This window comes from Physella acuta, unplaced genomic scaffold, assembly GCF_028476545.2.
Source record: "Physella acuta isolate Inbredline_101_S28 unplaced genomic scaffold, ASM2847654v3 ptg000329l, whole genome shotgun sequence".
Lineage (NCBI taxonomy): Eukaryota > Metazoa > Mollusca > Gastropoda > Physidae > Physella > Physella acuta.
In genome coordinates, this window is record NW_026731848.1 from 136574 (window position 1) to 154487 (window position 17914).

Genomic DNA, 17914 nt, shown 5'->3' on the forward strand with positions numbered 1-17914 from the left:
TTATCCCTAATTTGTGCCACGTGACACGTGTTTGTTAAATCAAGATGGCGGCCAAAGCCATGCTTGACGACAGCAAAAATTGTCCATGTATGTGTGTTTGTGTTCAGAGAGTGAGAGAGACTTGGAGAGATCTCTACTACAGATGCGAGTCTCGAAGAGAGAGCCACCCAGTCGGTTAACACCTTCTAGTCCTGGCAAGTGTAGAAGTTCTCGACCACAAAAAAATCTGGCCAACTTTATCGATCTGCCGGTTTGTGACCAAACGGTCCATGAATATTTAATGGTAATTCTGGGGTTCGATACAGGTCATTGCTGGGGTACCCACACACCACTTGATGCCCTTACACGACACCTACCCCTCCCACACTCTCACACATCACACCCGATATTCTTCCTTTTTTCTTCCAAATATCAGTAAGAAAATTAAAATCTAACGTTTTCATAACATGAAACTTCAACACCAGTTTTTCACTATAAACTCATTTCAATACAAATTTTCCAAACGTGGTTTCTGCGTGGTCAAAATTCATAAAACAAGGGTTTTTTTCAGGATACAACCAATGCTCTATCCTGGTACAAAACACAGGAAATATGGGCAAAATGTGAAAATGGCTGTTGGCCACATTAAACGGAGATTGTTGGCCAAGAAACAAGGATGGTATTTACTCAGTAAAGGAAAATTATGGGGTATATAAGGAGGAAAGATTAATCAGATTTACCGATAATTTCAGGTAGTGTACAAGAGATTATGTTGGATTAAATGCAAGAAATATTGGTTAAGACAGTCTGCACCAAACACTTTTTTAAACATACATTCAAACCTGTGTTTTCTTACAGCGGAGGTGGGTGTGCTAAACACGATTCTAATTTGATAACTTACAACATTTGGACAACCTACTATAACAAACACGTGTATCCACATGTTGACGTCATACGACTAACACGTGTATCCACATGTTGACGTCATACGACTAACACGTGTATCCACATGTTGACGTCATACGACTAACACGTGTATCCACATGTTGACGTCATACGACTAACACGTGTATCCACATGTTGACGTCATACGACTAACACGTGTATCCACATGTTGACGTCATACAACTAACAAGTTTATCCGCATGTATCTAGCTACAGGCAACCTTCCATGTTGTTTTATCACTCTTGAGAGACGTGTCAAAATCATAAACCACAACGTGAAAAATTCATCAACTTGATTTGACGCCACAGTCCTGAAGTAAGGACCCATCCATCAGTAGGACAAACAGACCCGTCTACGGCTGACCCGGCTAGGCCCCGGATTGGCTGGCTCCAGACCGTATCGTGTCAGGATGTGACCCACTCCAATAGACAGCCAATCAAACTAAGCCAGACATCCTTCCTTACCCAGCAAATCCACTTAACGACGACCTATCAGTACTAATTAAATTTGATTGTGTCTTCGTTGAAGTGCGCTGATTTGTGTTTGTGGTTTGTGACATCTGATGTTGGTTTGTGTTTGTTGTTTGTGTTTGTCGTTTGTGTTTGTGGTTTTGACATCCGATGCTGAAGCTACTCTACCACAAACTTGAACGCTTACAAACAACATCTTGTGAACAACATCGCCACAACAGTCTATTGTTATGTTTGGTCACCTTGTCTAACAATTACTAATTCAAGTAGTTCGTAGTTAGATTTAGAGTTAAAAGTCTAGTCACCAGTCATGACCATGAGTGTAACAAAGTGATTAGTAGTTGAAGTAGGATGGCGGCAGTGAGTAAAGCCAACACTGAATATAAGATAGAGCGACAACTTAAATAAAAATAAGGACCCATAGATGTGTGTATGTAATGGGATTTCAGGTAGTTGATATTGCAGAGCATGTTTGCAACTAGCGATCTAATAATCCTAAAAATTAAGACTTGGTTGGACCACCGCGCCAACACCCACAGATTTTAAATAGAGAAACAAAAATAAATATATTATGAGGCGAGAAGATGTTTAAGTTAAACACATACGTATACATGTATGGCTAATAAGGGATACATACATGGCTAATAACGTATACATGTATAGCTACATGCGTATGTGTATGGCCACACACGTATATGTTAGGCCACATACGTATATGTTAGGCTACATACATAAATATGTATGTATGGCCACATACGTATATGTTGAAGGCTACGTCCCAGCCTGAAGCACAATTAAAGAAAACGCCAGAACTTGACCGAAAGCTGCTTGAGTGGTTCCGGAAGTTGCTGTGTCGTGCGCATGCACACTAAGGCTGGAAGTAGAACAGAAGCAAGTGGTTGGAACCCGCCAAGAAGATCTGTCGTACGGAGGCTGACGATCGTTCACCAAACGATGTCCGTATTTCTCCCGCCAAAAATTTCTCAGGAATGTAATCAGTTCATTGATGACGTGTCACAAGCACGTAAAACGGATTTCTCTCCCCTCGTTAGATGGCGCCACCCGACTGTCCAATAATAACCTTAGACGAGTTGAAATGACACAAAGATGGCGTCAAATTAGCCAGGGCTTTTAATTAAGCTGCACGCAAGGCGAACATATTGTTCAGGGGCTTTTTTAAGCTCAGACAATTTGAGTCTTGAAACTGAGGTAATGACTCCTGGAAAACAATTACACTCGCTGCAGTTTTATGTTGAACACTCAACTCAACAGGAAGGTTCTAGTTATACATCGATTCAACAGGGCTGTTCTTGTAGGCTGTGTACAGCCGAAAGCTCGGTCAGTATAGTAGCTGTACAAGTATTATAGCTGGACAAGTGTTATAGTCGAACAAGTGATATAGTTGGATAGTTGGTTATAAAGTAGCAGGATAAATAATATAGCTAAAAATGTAACCATATCCATAAACCTCGCTAACTAATGGTCAAAAAACTGTAAAGCTAACGAACACTATATGAACTTGAAGCACTATAAGAACTTCTATATGCTACAAAATTAGGAAGGTTAAGGTTCATATATCTTAGTTAACATACTGACTTACTAGTCCAGAACTTTAGATTTTTATTCTGCGTGCAGACGTTAAAACTGGGCGGACACTGAGGGACAATTTAAACTTTAATCCCCAGGATTAACGGAGCTCAGACCATCGGATTATCTTCCCCTCAATTTTCGCTCTTTCACTTCGTCGGTAAAAAAAAAACCTGGCTAAACACCCCCCCGCTTCTTACTTGATCTAAACCCACCTTTCATGTCTCCCCATCCCTCCCTACCCCCACCACCCCTCACTGCCTCCCCACCCCTCCCCCACCCGCCCCACTGGCAACTGTGGTCGATGAGGCTCTATGGGGAGAAGCCAGCCCATAATCCCCTCCTCCAGGAACTGGAAACCAGACCCCTTGAGTCACAGAATTCCACGTGACATCATTAGCGCACCCTCATTGGTCATTCACACCGGAAGTAACACCGCTGTTGTGTGAGGCGGTGTAGTCTTATTGTGTGGGGTTTTTTTTTGTGTGGCCTCGCTGATTTTGGTGGCAAGAAGCAACCGACTTCCTGTCAACTAATGGAGTGTTGACATGTGAGATGTCAGCTTTTGATGTCAAGTGTGATGTCAGCTTCTGATGTCATGTGAGATGTCAGCTTCTGATGTCATGTGTGATGTCAGCATCTGCTGTCATGTGAAATGTCAACATGTTGTCATGTGTGATGTCAGCTTCTGATGTCATGTGAATTGTCAAAATCTGCTGTCATGTAAAATGTCAACATTTGTCGTCATGATCATATGTGATTGTAACATTGTTACAAAACTTTATAGTTGTATTATAAGCCTTGTAACGCCATTGGCGCAGCGCACAGACCCAAAGGCTTGGTTTGTTAGATACCTGCATGGTGGAACCTTTTTGGATGATGTTGAGAAATGATGTTGGAACATATTTTGATGATGTTGAGAAAGGATGTTGGACCATATTTTGATGTTGAGAAATGATGTTGGAACATATTTTGATGATGTTGAGAAATGATGTTGGACCATATTTTGATGATATTGAGAAATGATGTTGGACCATATTTTGATGATGTTGAGAAATGATGTTGGACCATATTTTGATGATGTTGAGAAAGGATGTTGGACCATATTTTGATGTTGAGAAATGATGTTGGAACATATTTTGATGATGTTGAGAAATGATGTTGGAACATCGGAAATCGGCTTGTGTACTATCAAGAGGGGGGGGGGAGGGGCTGTTACACTTTCAAACATTTTATGTCGTTACCCGCTCTATGCCTCTTCTCTGCCCCTTCTCTGTCCATTCCGCCTTCCCACTCTCAAACCCCGCTGACATTTGTTATAAAACCGTGACGCTCCAAATGTTTACTTTTAGACTTTTGCACACAGCCTCGCCATTTTACAATATTCTAGAAGCTTCTAGAAATCGCCAATTAAAAACATACTATGTTCTAAGCGATCTCAAGCCAAGTGAACCACCCAAACATCTCCCCTGGAGCGTCAAAAATAGAATTGGAAAATGTCACGTCACATATCAATTAATTTCATGGGATTTGGTTCTGTCAAAGCCTGGCTAATTAGCATGACCTAATTCACTGACAAATGGGCAGGGCAGATAATTTCGACATTGATGTAGAGTTGAGTTCTTTTTATAAGGTGGATAAGTCAGACTACATCACCTGCTCAGGATTAGTCAGACTATTTCACCTGGTCAGGATTAGTCAGACTTTATCACCTGCTCAGGATTAGTCAGACTATAGGTTGAGGTGTTTGTACATGCGACTGTGTGTGCTCGTGTGTTTAAGTGTGTCTTTGTTGAATTATTAACTCTGCAGCTGCTAGTGCTAAGCTATGAAAAAATCAGATCGATCACACAAAAAATATCCACACAATTTCAGGAACCGGAAATAATGTTTCACTTTCGATTTCAAATCTGTACAGCCTACTTTCTTTCAACTGGACAATTTCACATAGCAATGCCAATACATTTTTTGTTGTTGTTCAAGTAAAATAAAATTACGTGAATTGTTTAACTGAGACAATCGTGTACTACGACACTGACGTACATAGTCTGTGTACACGTTTGTCTTCATGTTATTGAAAACGAGAGACTATTAGACTAAAGTGCTTTGTTGGAAAATATATATGTAATGACGTCATCATATTAGGTGTATTATGGAGCACTACTCAGAGCCGTTAAGAAAACAAACATGCCAAAATAATGTCAACAAGATTTGCATGTTGAGTCAATAAAGACGCGCTGTCTAAGCGTGAAATGTTGACTTGTCTGATGTTACATGACATCTTCCAGCAGGATGTGCACATCAATATTTGAAAGTCAACATCATTAAGCAAACATGACGTCAAGTAATGGTGGCAGAGGTGTTTACGGTGTTAGTAAAATTAGTGAGATTGTGGTGTCACATTTAGTGGCATTGTTGTGTCACATTTGGTGGCATTGTGGTGTCACATTTAGTGGCATTGTGGTGTCACATTTAGTGGCATTGTGGTGTCACATTTAGTGGCATTGTGGTGTCACATTTGGTGGCATTGTGGTGTCACATTTGGTGGCATTGTGGTGTCACATTTGGTGGCATTGTGGTGTCACATTTAGTGGCATTGTGGTGTCACATTTAGTGGCATTGTGGTGTCACATTTAGTGGCATTGTGGTGTCACATTTAGTGGCATTGTGGTGTCACATTTAGTGGCATTGTGGTGTCACATTTAGTGGCATTGTGGTGTCACATTTAGTGGCATTGTGGTGTCACATTTAGTGGCATTGTGGTGTCACATTTAGTGGCATTGTGGTGTCACATTTAGTGGCATTGTGGTGTCACATTTAGTGGCATTGTGGTGTCACATTTAGTGGCATTGTGGTGTCACATTTAGTGGCATTGTTGTGTCACATTTAGTGGCATTGTTGTGTCAGTTTAGAGAAACGGTGCTGTCATGCTAACACGTAGGGGTGTTATCGTCTACTGACCACCACTGGCCGCCACTGGCCGCCACTGACTAACAATGACCGCCACTGATCGCCACTGACCGCCTCTGACCACTACAGTATAGTTTGATCATTCCTGTGTTGTCATGTGAATTTTCACAACCAGGACATTCAGTGTGTAGATCTTAGTGTGTCAGTGTGTAGATCTTAGTGTGTCAGTGTGTAGATCTTAGTGTGTCAGTGTGTAGATTTTAGTGTGTCAGTGTGTAGATCTTAGTGTGTCAGTGTATAGATCTTAGGGTGTCAGTGTGTACTTCTTGTTGTGTTCATGAGTAGGCCTACAATTCGTTGTGTACGTGTGTCAGTCTTGCTGTGTCCGTGTGTCAATCTTGCTGTATCAGTGTGTAAAACGAAACATAACATTTTATGTTTCAGTGTAGTCATTTAAATGCCTAACCTTAATTACCAATCGATTTTTCTGTTTTCAACGAAGTTTTTTTTTTAACTTGACCCTTTAACATACATTCTGAAATCTCAACATACATTCTGAAATCTCAACATACATTTTGACGTTACGACACACATTCTGACGTGTACGCTGCAATTATTGTCCCAGGGGCCAAGTTTGCTTCTTTATGTGGCAGGGGTAGGGGGGGGGGTATAATAGCAAACATTCCTGAATCCATCTGAATGGAATACGACCTAACCAAATGTGTTCCTGAGTTCCCAACACGAATATGAAGAAATAGTTTTTAGCATGAACAATAGACATTACACAGGGGAAGCAAATCCTAATGATATGTACGAGGCAGTAATTTTAAATTCGCGACGTGTATCCTTATAACAGGGTTAGCTAAGGCTCGGGTCCTTGATTACAGCATTCAGCTTTCTGATAACCAAACTTACCTGTGTTCTACTGACAGTCAAATAAGTAGCCACTGGTCTGTCTACAGCCAACAGGCTACTAACAGCCTAATAAGTAGCCACTGGTCTGTCTACAGCCAACAGGCTACTGACAGCCTAAAAAGCAGCCACTGGTCTGTCTACAGCTAACAGGCTACTGACAGCCTAATAAGCAGCCACTGGTCTGTCTACAGCCAACAGGCTACTGACAGCCTAATAAACAGCCACTGGACTGTCTACAGCTAACAGGCTACTGACAGCCTAATAAACAGCGATCTGGTCTGCCTACAACTAACAGGCTACTGACAGCAAAGAAACAAGGGATGTGACTTGTTGACATTTGACGATGATGCATTTTTCATTAGCACCTATCGTATTGATTGGCCAAGCTGTTTACTGGCCAAACGCCAGGTACGGAGTGTAGGGCACAGGTCTGGTGTGTAGGTCAGAGGTGTGTAGGTCACAGGTCTGGTGTGTAGGTCACAGGTCTGGTGTGTAGGTCACAGGTCTGGTATGTGGGTCACAGGTCTGGTGTGTAGGTCACAGGTCTGGTGTGTAGGTCAGAGGTGTATAGGTCACAGGTCTGGTGTGTAGGTCGCAGGTCTGGTGTGTAGGTCGCAGGTCTGGTGTGTGGGTCAGAGGTGTGTAGGTCACAGGTCTGGTGTGTAGGTCAAGGGTCTGGTGTATAGGTCACGGGTCTGTGTCACAGGTCTGGTGTGTAGGTCACAGGTCTGGTGTGTAGGTCACAGGTCTGGTGTGTGGGTCACAGGTCTGGTGTGTAGGTCGCAGGTCTGGTGTGTAGGTCACAGGTCTGGGGTGTAGGTCACAGGTCTGGTGTGTAGGTCACAGGTCTGGTGTGTAGGTCACAGGTCTGGTGTGTAGGTCACAGGTCTGGTGTGTAGGTCACAGGTCTGGTGTGTAGGTCACAGGTCTGGTGTGTGGGTCACAGGTCTGGTGTGTGGGTCGGGGGTCTGGTGTGTAGGTCACAGGTCTGGTGTGTAGGTCACGGGTCTTGTGTGTAGGTCAGAGGTGTGTAGGTCACGGGTCTGGTGTGTGGGTCACAGGTCTGGTGTGTAGGTCACGGGTCTGGTGTGTAGGTCACAGGTCTGGTGTGTAGGTCACGGGTCTGGTGTGTAGGTCACAGGTCTGGTGTGTAGGTCACAGGTCTGGTGTGTAGGTCACAGGTCTGGTGTGTAGGTCACAGGTCTGGTGTGTAGGTCACAGGTCTGGTGTGTAGGTCAGAGGTCTGGTGTGTAGGTCACAGGTCTGGTGTGTAGGTCGCAGGTCTGGTGTGTAGGTCGCAGGTCTGGTGTGTAGGTCAGAGGTGTGTAGGTCACAGGTCTGGTGTGTAGGTCAAGGGTCTGGTGTGTAGGTCACGGGTCTGGTGTGTAGGTCACAGGTCTGGTGTGTAGGTCACAGGTCTGGTGTGTAGGTCAGGGGTCTGGTGTGTAGGTCGCAGGTCTGGTGTGTAGGTCACAGGTCTGGTGTGTAGGTCACAGGTCTGGTGTGTAGGTCACAGGTCTGGTGTGTAGGTCACAGGTCTGGTGTGTAGGTCACAGGTCTGGTATGTGGGTCACAGGTCTGTAGGTCACGGGTCTGGTGTGTAGGTCACAGGTCTGCTATGTAGGTCACAGGTCTGGTGTGTGGGTCACAGGTCTGGTGTGTGGGTCACAGGTCTGGTGTGTAGGTCACAGGTCTGGTGTGTAGGTCGCAGGTCTGGTGTGTAGGTCGCAGGTCTGGTGTGTAGGTCAGAGGTGTGCAGGTCACAGGTCTGGTGTGTAGGTCACAGGTCTGGTATGTGGGTCACAGGTCTGTAGGTCACGGGTCTGGTGTGTAGGTCACAGGTCTGGTATGTAGGTCACAGGTCTGGTGTGTGGGTCACAGGTCTGGTGTGTGGGTCACAGATCTGGTGTGTAGGTCACAGGTCTGGTGTGTAGGTCGCAGGTCTGGTGTGTAGGTCACAGGTCTGGGGTGTAGGTCACAGGTCTGGTGTGTAGGTCACAGGTCTGGTGTGTAGGTCACAGGTCTGGTGTGTAGGTCACAGGTCTGGTGTGTAGGTCACAGGTCTGGTGTGTAGGTCGCAGGTCTGGTGTGTAGGTCAGAGGTGTGTAGGTCACAGGTCTGGTGTGTAGGTCAAGGGTCTGGTGTGTAGGTCACGGGTCTGGTGTGTAGGTCACAGGTCTGGTGTGTAGGTCGCAGGTCTGGTGTGTAGGTCACAGGTCTGGGGTGTAGGTCACAGGTCTGGTGTGTAGGTCACAGGTCTGGTGTGTAGGTCACTGGTCTGGTGTGTAGGTCACAGGTCTGGTGTGTAGGTCACAGGTCTGGTGTGTAGGTCACAGGTCTGGTATGTGGGTCACAGGTCTGTAGGTCACGGGTCTGGTGTGTAGGTCACAGGTCTGGTATGTAGGTCACAGGTCTGGTGTGTGGGTCACAGGTCTGGCGTGTGGGTCACAGATCTGGTGTGTAGGTCACAGGTCTGGTGTGTAGGTCGCAGGTCTGGTGTGTAGGTCACAGGTCTGGGGTGTAGGTCACAGGTCTGGTGTGTAGGTCACAGGTCTGGTGTGTAGGTCACAGGTCTGGTGTGTAGGTCACAGGTCTGGTGTGTAGGTCACAGGTCTGGTGTGTGGGTCACAGGTCTGGTGTGTAGGTCACAGGTCTGTGTCACAGGTCTGGTGTGTGGGTCGGGGGTCTGGTGTGTAGGTCAGAGGTGTGGTGTGTAGGTCACATGTCTGGTGTGTAGGTCAGAGGTGTGGTGTGTAGGTCACAGGTCTGGTGTGTAGGTCACAGGTCTGGTGTGTAGGTCACAGGTCTGGTGTGTGGGTCACAGGTCTGGTGTGTAGGTCACAGGTCTGGTGTGTAGGTCACAGGTCTGGTGTTCATTGTCCGACAATTATTTTAACATCAAAATTCAACTTTACTTTAAAAAGAATACATTTTAATAGCAAAATATTATGTCATTTTTTTTTAATTTTTTTTTTAAAGTTAGATAATGTTTGAAATAACTGCGCTCAAGATCTCAGTACTTCCCAAAAAAATGTTATGTCATCATGTAGATTCACATTTCTTCTTTTATCCGATCATTTATTTCTTTAACTTTGTTTTTCGATAGTTGCTCTAAACTTTATGTTAAAACGCTGTTTATGGAAAGTTGAAATTAGATTTTTTAAAATTATAGACAATTCAATTTTGGTTCAGAATCAAATTTTCGACCGTTTACACTAAATTATCAAAGAAAAAATGTTGTCCATCTTGTGACAAGGGTGACAACCACGTACAGAGCTTGTTTTATTTTAATGCTGGCTTCAGTTAGAGTAACCGCCCCGTAATGTAGTTTTATCATTAGCGTAACCAGTTGAGTTAATAGCTAATGGTTGTTAAATAAGTTAGTGAAGCGCAAACATTAGCGGGAGGGTGTGTTGAGAAAGAGGAGGGGGGTGATGGGTTGAGACTAAATAGCCTATAGATTTGAGCACATCCAAATAGCTTGTAGATTTCAGTATATCTGAATAGATTTCTGTACACCCACATAGCCCAGAGATTTGAGTACGCTCACATAGCCTAGAGATTTGAGTACACCCACATAGCCTACACCCACATAGCCTACACCCACATAGCCTACACCCACATAGCCTACACCCACATAGCCTACACCCACATAGCCTATAGATTTAAGTACACCCACATAGCCTACACCCACATAGCCTACACCCACATAGCCTACACCCACATAGCCCAGAGATTTGAGTACGTCCACATAGCCTACACCCACATAGCCTAGAGATTTGAATACACCCACATAGCCTAGAGATTTGAATACACCCACATAGCCTAGAGATTTGAGTACACCCACATAGCCTAGAGATTTGAGTACACCCACATAGCCTAGAGATTTGAGTACACCCACATAGCCTAGAGATTTGAGTACACCCACATAGCCTAGAGATTTGAGTACACCCACATAGCCTAGAGATTTGAGTACACCCACATAGCCTAGAGATTTGAGTACACCCACATAGCCTAGAGATTTGAGTACACCCACATAGCCTAGAGATTTGAGTACGCCCACATAGCCTAGAGATTTGAGTACACCCACATAGCCTAGAGATTTGAGTACACCCACATAGCCTAGAGATTTGAGTACACCCACATAGCCTACACCCACATAGCCTACAACCACATAGCCTACACCCACATAGCCTAGAGATTTGCGTACGCCCACATAGCCTAGAGATTTGAGTACACCCACATAGCCTAGAGATTTGAGTACACCCACATAGCCTAGAGATTTGAGTACACCCACATAGCCTAGAGATTTGAGTACACCCACATAGCCTAGAGATTTGAGTACACCCACATAGCCTAGAGATTTGAGTACACCCACATAGCCTAGAGATTTGAGTACACCCACATAGCCTAGAGATTTGCGTACGCCCACATAGCCTAGAGATTTGCGTACGCCCACATAGTCCAGAGATTTAAATCATTGGACGCCACCTACATTTCCTGCACCGTGTGACACCAGACCTAGTGACGTCACTGATCGATATTAACTTGTAAGTAAATATGTGCGTCACGTGACAGCGTACTATAGACATCACGTGATTTTGTTGACCAACACACGAGTTCCTCAACCTACGGTGCTGAGGAAACTTTCGCCCACAAAATTTTATCCGGGGAGATTTTTTTATTCTTTCAATCTTTCCTTCACTCGTGGACAGGCCCGGACACAATACAAGCAAGCAGCGATGCTTTAACACAATGAAGGTATCGATAACACAATATAAGGGCTCAGGATTGAAAAGATTTACCGATCAATCGCCTGTATCGATCCCCACAACCACTTCTGAAAAGACGGGAAATTTTCTCATGAACGATGCTGGTTATGTGCATAAAGCGAGGGGGTTTTATTTTCGTGAATCGCACATTTAATCCTTTCTTGGGTAATAAAAAGAAAAACTTTAAATGGTCTCTATGACAGGGGATAGAATTCTATTTCCCAGGATAAAAGTTGGGTGTAGTTGTAGTGCAGAATGGGGGTGGAGTTGGGGAGGGGGGAGGGACATAAACTGCTGTTAGCTCAACTAAAGGGTGATAAGTTAACTGGCAGGAGCAGGGCAGACTTACCTTTAGTGCTGATACAAGTTGAGAAAAACACCGCAAGAAGACACGTGACCACTGCGGCTTGTTTCATTGGTCGTGACGTCATTCCCAGGGTAGATAACTTGGCGAGGTACTCCATAGAATTTGGGTTTTAAGGCAACTTGCAGCCAGATGATTGGCTCATGGCTGGTGGTAGAAGAAGTTCATGCATAAATTAACTTTGTTTTTAATTTGTTTTTAACGTCAAATAATATTTATAGTTAGTCATTGTTTTTAAAATGTATCGTGTTTTTTTTTTAATTGAATTTTTTTTTTCGCAAGTGAAAAAAAAAAACATTCCCCTAGTGATTCATTGGGCAGATGAAGTAGAGTTCATATATTTCTTAAACCTCGGTATTTGAATAAAATATGAAGGGATGGTGTAGTCAGCACTAAACCCAGTCGACTTTAATTTCCCCAGCTGGGTGGACTCAGGGACGTCTTACAGTCACAAGTCCGAACCGAGACCCGCACTCGCTACCTTCCGGAGAGCACCTAACTGCCCTACCATTCGACAATGCCGTCCCACATTAGCTACAAGCACTGTTGTTTTAAAAGTAATGAAATGATTGGGCAAGACATCCAATGACTGATGGTTGGAGGAGATGCCTGATTAGTGTTCTATTTTTGGTCGCGATTGACCATTGTTCATTGACTGACCACACATCTGACATCACACACAAACACACACACACTTACACTGCACGCTTCGTCTTTTTTTCTTGCTCTGTTACTGTCCCCCCCCCCCCCCACTCCACATTAGCTAACACCTCAAATTTAATCACCACATAGCCCAACTCATATTTTCTACCACATCCCACCCTACCCCACCACTACACCCCTCTCCACACCTAGTTACCCACCCCCAACACACACCACCACTACTACCTAACTACCTACCCATCAACAGTTTCCACCAAGCCTCCCCACCCACCCCGAATTTACTCCCCTCCCCTTTTACCACCCCACCCATTGTTTTTTTTCTTCATAAAACGTGTCAAATCTCTTACCGTTTCTCTAGCCCGTCTAGAGAGTATTAAAATCTCGATATTTCCCAAATGTCGAAGTTTTAAAGAGCAACGAAAATAAAATGATGCCAGATAATGCCTCAAGCGACCCTGGTGGAGTTTACAGAGCCGCTTCACTCCCCTCCCGTCCCCGGGGGGTCGGGGAGTTTTGTGTTTGTCTGATATATAATTAATGGACGCAGCTCGGGGTGCATATGACGTGACCACTCACAATTTTTTAATGTGTGGGAGTGTGTGGGGATATCAGGCTCTAGACAATATTTGGAAGTGGGGAGGGGGAGTGAGGAGGGTGTTAACAATGACATCCTTGGAAAACAATGACATCTGATGACATTAATCTAGGCAAACAATGACATCTGATGACATTAATCTAGGCAAACAATGACATCTGATGACATTAATCTAGGCAAACAATGACATCTGATGGCATCAACCTAGGCTAACAATGACATCTGATGACATTAATCTAGGCAAACAATGACATCTGATGACATCAACCTAAGCAAACAATGACATCTGATGACATTAATCTAGGCAAACAATGACATCTGATGACATCAACCTAGGCTAACAATGACATCTGATGACATTAATCTAGGCAGACAATGACATCTGATGGCATCAACCTAGGCTAACAATGACATCTGATGACATCAACCTAGGCCAACAATGACATCTGATGACATCAACCTAGGAAAACTATGACATCTGATGACATCAACCTAGGCCAACAATGACATCTGATGACATCAACCTAGGAAAACTATGATATCTGATGACATCTACCTAGACCAACAACACCACCTGATGTAAATAAAAGATGAGACAAAACGAGCGATCAGGTAGAAACGAAACAATAGACCTTTGAAACCTTTGAAAGAGAATAGTAAAACACAGCGAACTAAACATCGAAATTATATTTGTTTTAAAGTAGCGAATCCTTCGTGAAACAATCAATTCAGATTGTGCTGTGTGAATGACACACAGAACATCCAGATTGTGTTGTGTGAATTATATGTGTGAATCACACACGGAACATTAAGTTATGACTGTGTGAATCATGGACTGAACATATCATTTTTAAATCCAACTCTTGTTATAAACCAATATATTGTTGCCGTATCTTAATGCACATACAAAGGGAGACCCATGACCCTAGTTACCAAAAATTGAGACCCATGTCCCTAGTTACCAAAAATTGAGACCCATGTCTCTAGTTACCAAAATTGAGACCCATGTCCCTAGTTACCAAAAATTGAGACCCATGTCCCTAGTTACCAAAAATTGAGACCCATGTCCCTAGTTACCAAAAATTGAGACCCATGTCCCTAGTTACCAAAAATTTGGACCCATACCTCTTATCACCTAACATTGAGATCTATATCATCCAAAGTAACCAGAATTTAAAACTGTACCCCAGCGAAGAGATCTGCTGGTTTCTAGATCTATATAGAGCTGTCCCTATACAAATGTTATAACCATGGTCAGCAACCTTGCCAACATTGTCAATGTCACCCTGCCCCCGCTTCTCCCAGTAAAATTGTTACATTCAAGGATCACTTTGTCCTAATCATCCAACGCTCGTCTAAAACAGCTCTACCTCTAAGATGCATTGAAATGTTATTTCAAATAGCATTTCATTTTCTGAGTTTTGTTTTACAGAATCTCGGCTGAGAAATCTAGCAGCACTGAATGGCGACGAGGATTTAAGTGGGTGGAGATTGATGTGCTACGAGGTGGGGGCGTGATCACACATTAACATTCATTGGCGAAACACAGAGAAACACGTACACGGGTTGCCAGATTTTTTGACGAGCTGTCGGCCAAGACTGGGTTGCCAGTTGCGCGATCACGGAATGGCGTTCAGCATTAATGTCAATTTTAATGCCTTTTTTTAAACACCCGAGTCAGCAATGTATTTTATTTCGTTAAAATTTCCTTTGTCTGTGTCCTCTTAGGTCCTTACAACAGTCGGTATGATCTAATTTTTGTCTGATGTAGCCGTTGGTTATTTTAACTTACAAGATGTTCATGTGTATGAGGTAGTAACGTTGTGTTATAAAGAACACTCGCAAATGAAAATAGTGGTCAAATTAACTATTATCATTAAACTACGGTACTTGTCAACCTGTATTTCACTAGTCCATGTTGTGGGCGGGGTTCACTCGAGTATGATGTGGGCGTGGTTCGCATGTTGTGGGCGTGGCTTATAACCCTATGCTAGATGGCCGGGGGGGGGGAGGTAGTTCCCAAACGAATGATTGTCGAGTGAGCGTTGTGGAGGTGTAGCCAGCCTATATTGTAGGCGTGGCCTACAAGCCCACGATGGGCGTGGTTTAACGTCGATGAGTGTTGAAAGGCTCCCAACAATCGCCAATACCGGAATGTCTTTGTTCCATGGCTGCAAATATTTGATTTCCCTGCCAAGTGGACAAAAACTCCAGAACTTGTCGATTTGTTGTGTGTCAAAATATTATCAATCGGAGACATGAGCTCAGTGGGATCAGGTCGAGCGGGTTACGGCGGGAGTACGGGCGTCACGTGATGTAAACATTTTATTGTTTTGACAACAGTCCGGGGTTGGGTCGGTCGATGACGAAGAGACAATAGGGTTGAAAGGTATGGGGTTCGAATCCCAGTTGAGTCAAGTTGTTTTTCTAGTCCTGTCCTTGGGGTCACGATTTATAGGTAAACAAAGCTCATTGAGCTAAGGACGCCATCACGATTTAAAAGGAAACAAAGTTTATTGAGCTAAGGTCGCCATCACGATTTAAAAGGAAACAAAGTTTATTGAGCTAAGGTCGCCATCACCATTTAAAGGTAAACAAAGCTTGACTCCATCAATGCCACAAGACGCCACGAGACATGAAATAATGGTCAAGCGGTCACTCGTTTCACCACATGAGTCACTTTTGGGTGTGTCTGAGTAAAGACCAGACACTATACGATCTCGTTAAAAGTACTCAAATTAAAATAATAAAATCCTTTATGTTTTATTAAACTATCAGCCCATTTAGTAGAGTAATGTTCTTCACATCAAAGTTCGTCGCCATATAATTTAAAATATAATAAATATTATAAAAACTAATTAATTACATCACTAATTAATTACAGCACAAGTTAATGCAGCCTAGATAATTACAACACACGTTAATTAATACATTGACAGCAATCAATTCGATCTAAGTGGAGGCGGCCGGTAGCAGAAGCCGGAGAAACGTCTGAGCCGGAAGTTACGTCACACCTATAGCAGCAGTTGGCCTAGTTGAGAGGATTGTAAGAGAAGAATGGCGGTACGAAAAAAATCGATTTTCTGTTGACAAAAAAATCCACTAACCACGTTAATGTTTTTCATGTTTGAAATTATTTTTAAAAATGTTTACAGATAACTTTTTACGTGTCGAAATTATCAAATTTAAAATAAATATCGTTAAATCTAGTCAACCATGACATTATTATACATCTATTTTTTTTGAAAATGCGATAAATATTTGTGGAAAATGAAAAAAAAAATCGATAAACTGCAGTGCGCATGCGCAGGCCAGTGTTTTCCGACATACGAGTAAAACAAAATCCCCTCCCGCCCTTATTTTCATATTTTTTTAAGTGCTGGAGCGCCGTGTACTCGACAAACGCATTAGAAGGAAAACAAACGAGACGTCTGGCGAGAGTTGCTCTAGCTGAGTGGGGTCAATAGAACAAGTCAAATCCCAGTCACACTGGTCAATAGAACAAGTCAAATCCCAGTCACACTGGTCAATAGAACAAGTCAAATCCCAGTCACACTGGTCAATAGAACAAGTCAAATCCCAGTCACACTGGTCAATAGAACAAGTCAAATCCCAGTCACACTGTCAATAGAACAAGTCAAATCCCAGTCACACTGGTCAATAGAACAAGTCAAATCCCAGTCACACTGGTCAATAGAACAAGTCAAATCCCAGTCACACTGGTCAATAGAACAAGTCAAATCCCAGTCACACTGGTCAGTAGAACAAGTCAAATCCCAGTCACACTGGTCAATAGAACAAGTCAAATCCCAGTCACACTGGTCAGTAGAACAAGTCAAATCCCAGTCACACTGGTCAATAGAACAAGTCAAATCCCAGTCACACTGGTCAGTAGAACAAGTCAAATCCCAGTCAAACTGGTCAATAGAACAAGTCAAATCCCAGTCACACTGGTCAGTAGAACAAGTCAAATCCCAGTCACACTGGTCAATAGAACAAGTCAAATCCCAGTCACACTGGTCAGTAGAACAAGTCAAATCCCAGTCACATTGGTCAATAGAACAAGTCAAATCCCAGTCACACTGGTCAGTAGAACAAGTCAAATCCCAGTCACACTGGTCAATAGAACAAGTCAAATCCCAGTCACACTGGTCAGTAGAACAAGTCAAATCCCAGTCACACTGGTCATTAGAACAAGTCAAATCCCAGTCACACTGGTCAGTAGAACAAGTCAAATCCCAGTCACACTGGTCAATAGAACAAGTCAAATCCCAGTCACACTGGTCAGTAGAACAAGTCAAATCCCAGTCACACTGGTCAATAGAACAAGTCAAATCCCAGTCACACTGGTCAGTAGAACAAGTCAAATCCCAGTCACACTGGTCAATAGAACAAGTCAAATCCCAGTCACACTGGTCAGTAGAACAAGTCAAATCCCAGTCACACTGGTCAATAGAACAAGTCAAATCCCAGTCACACTGGTCAGTAGAACAAGTCAAATCCCAGTCACACTGGTCAATAGAACAAGTCAAATCCCAGTCACACTGGTCAATAGAACAAGTCGAATCCCAGTCACATTGGTCAATAGAACAAGTCAAATCCCAGTCACACTGATCAATAGAACAAGTCAAATCCCAGTCACACTGGTCAATAGAAGAAGTCAAATCCCAGTCACACTGGTCAATAGAACAAGTCAAATCCCAGTCACACTAG

The 17914-nt window shown here is 43.4% G+C and overlaps 1 protein-coding gene across 4 annotated transcripts in view; it reads right to left on the reverse strand.

Moving 5' to 3' along the window:
- The window catches only part of LOC131940750 (uncharacterized), a 63197-nt gene that overhangs the window by 38834 nt on the left and 6449 nt on the right, over positions 1-17914 (reverse strand). For all 4 annotated transcript variants that reach the window (XM_059299534.1, XM_059299536.1, XM_059299535.1 and 1 more), the window contains exon 2: positions 11929-12090. In XM_059299534.1, the coding sequence (XP_059155517.1) occupies positions 11929-12043 (115 nt within the window). In that variant the 5' untranslated portion in view covers positions 12044-12090. The remainder of the gene's footprint in view (positions 1-11928; positions 12091-17914) is intronic.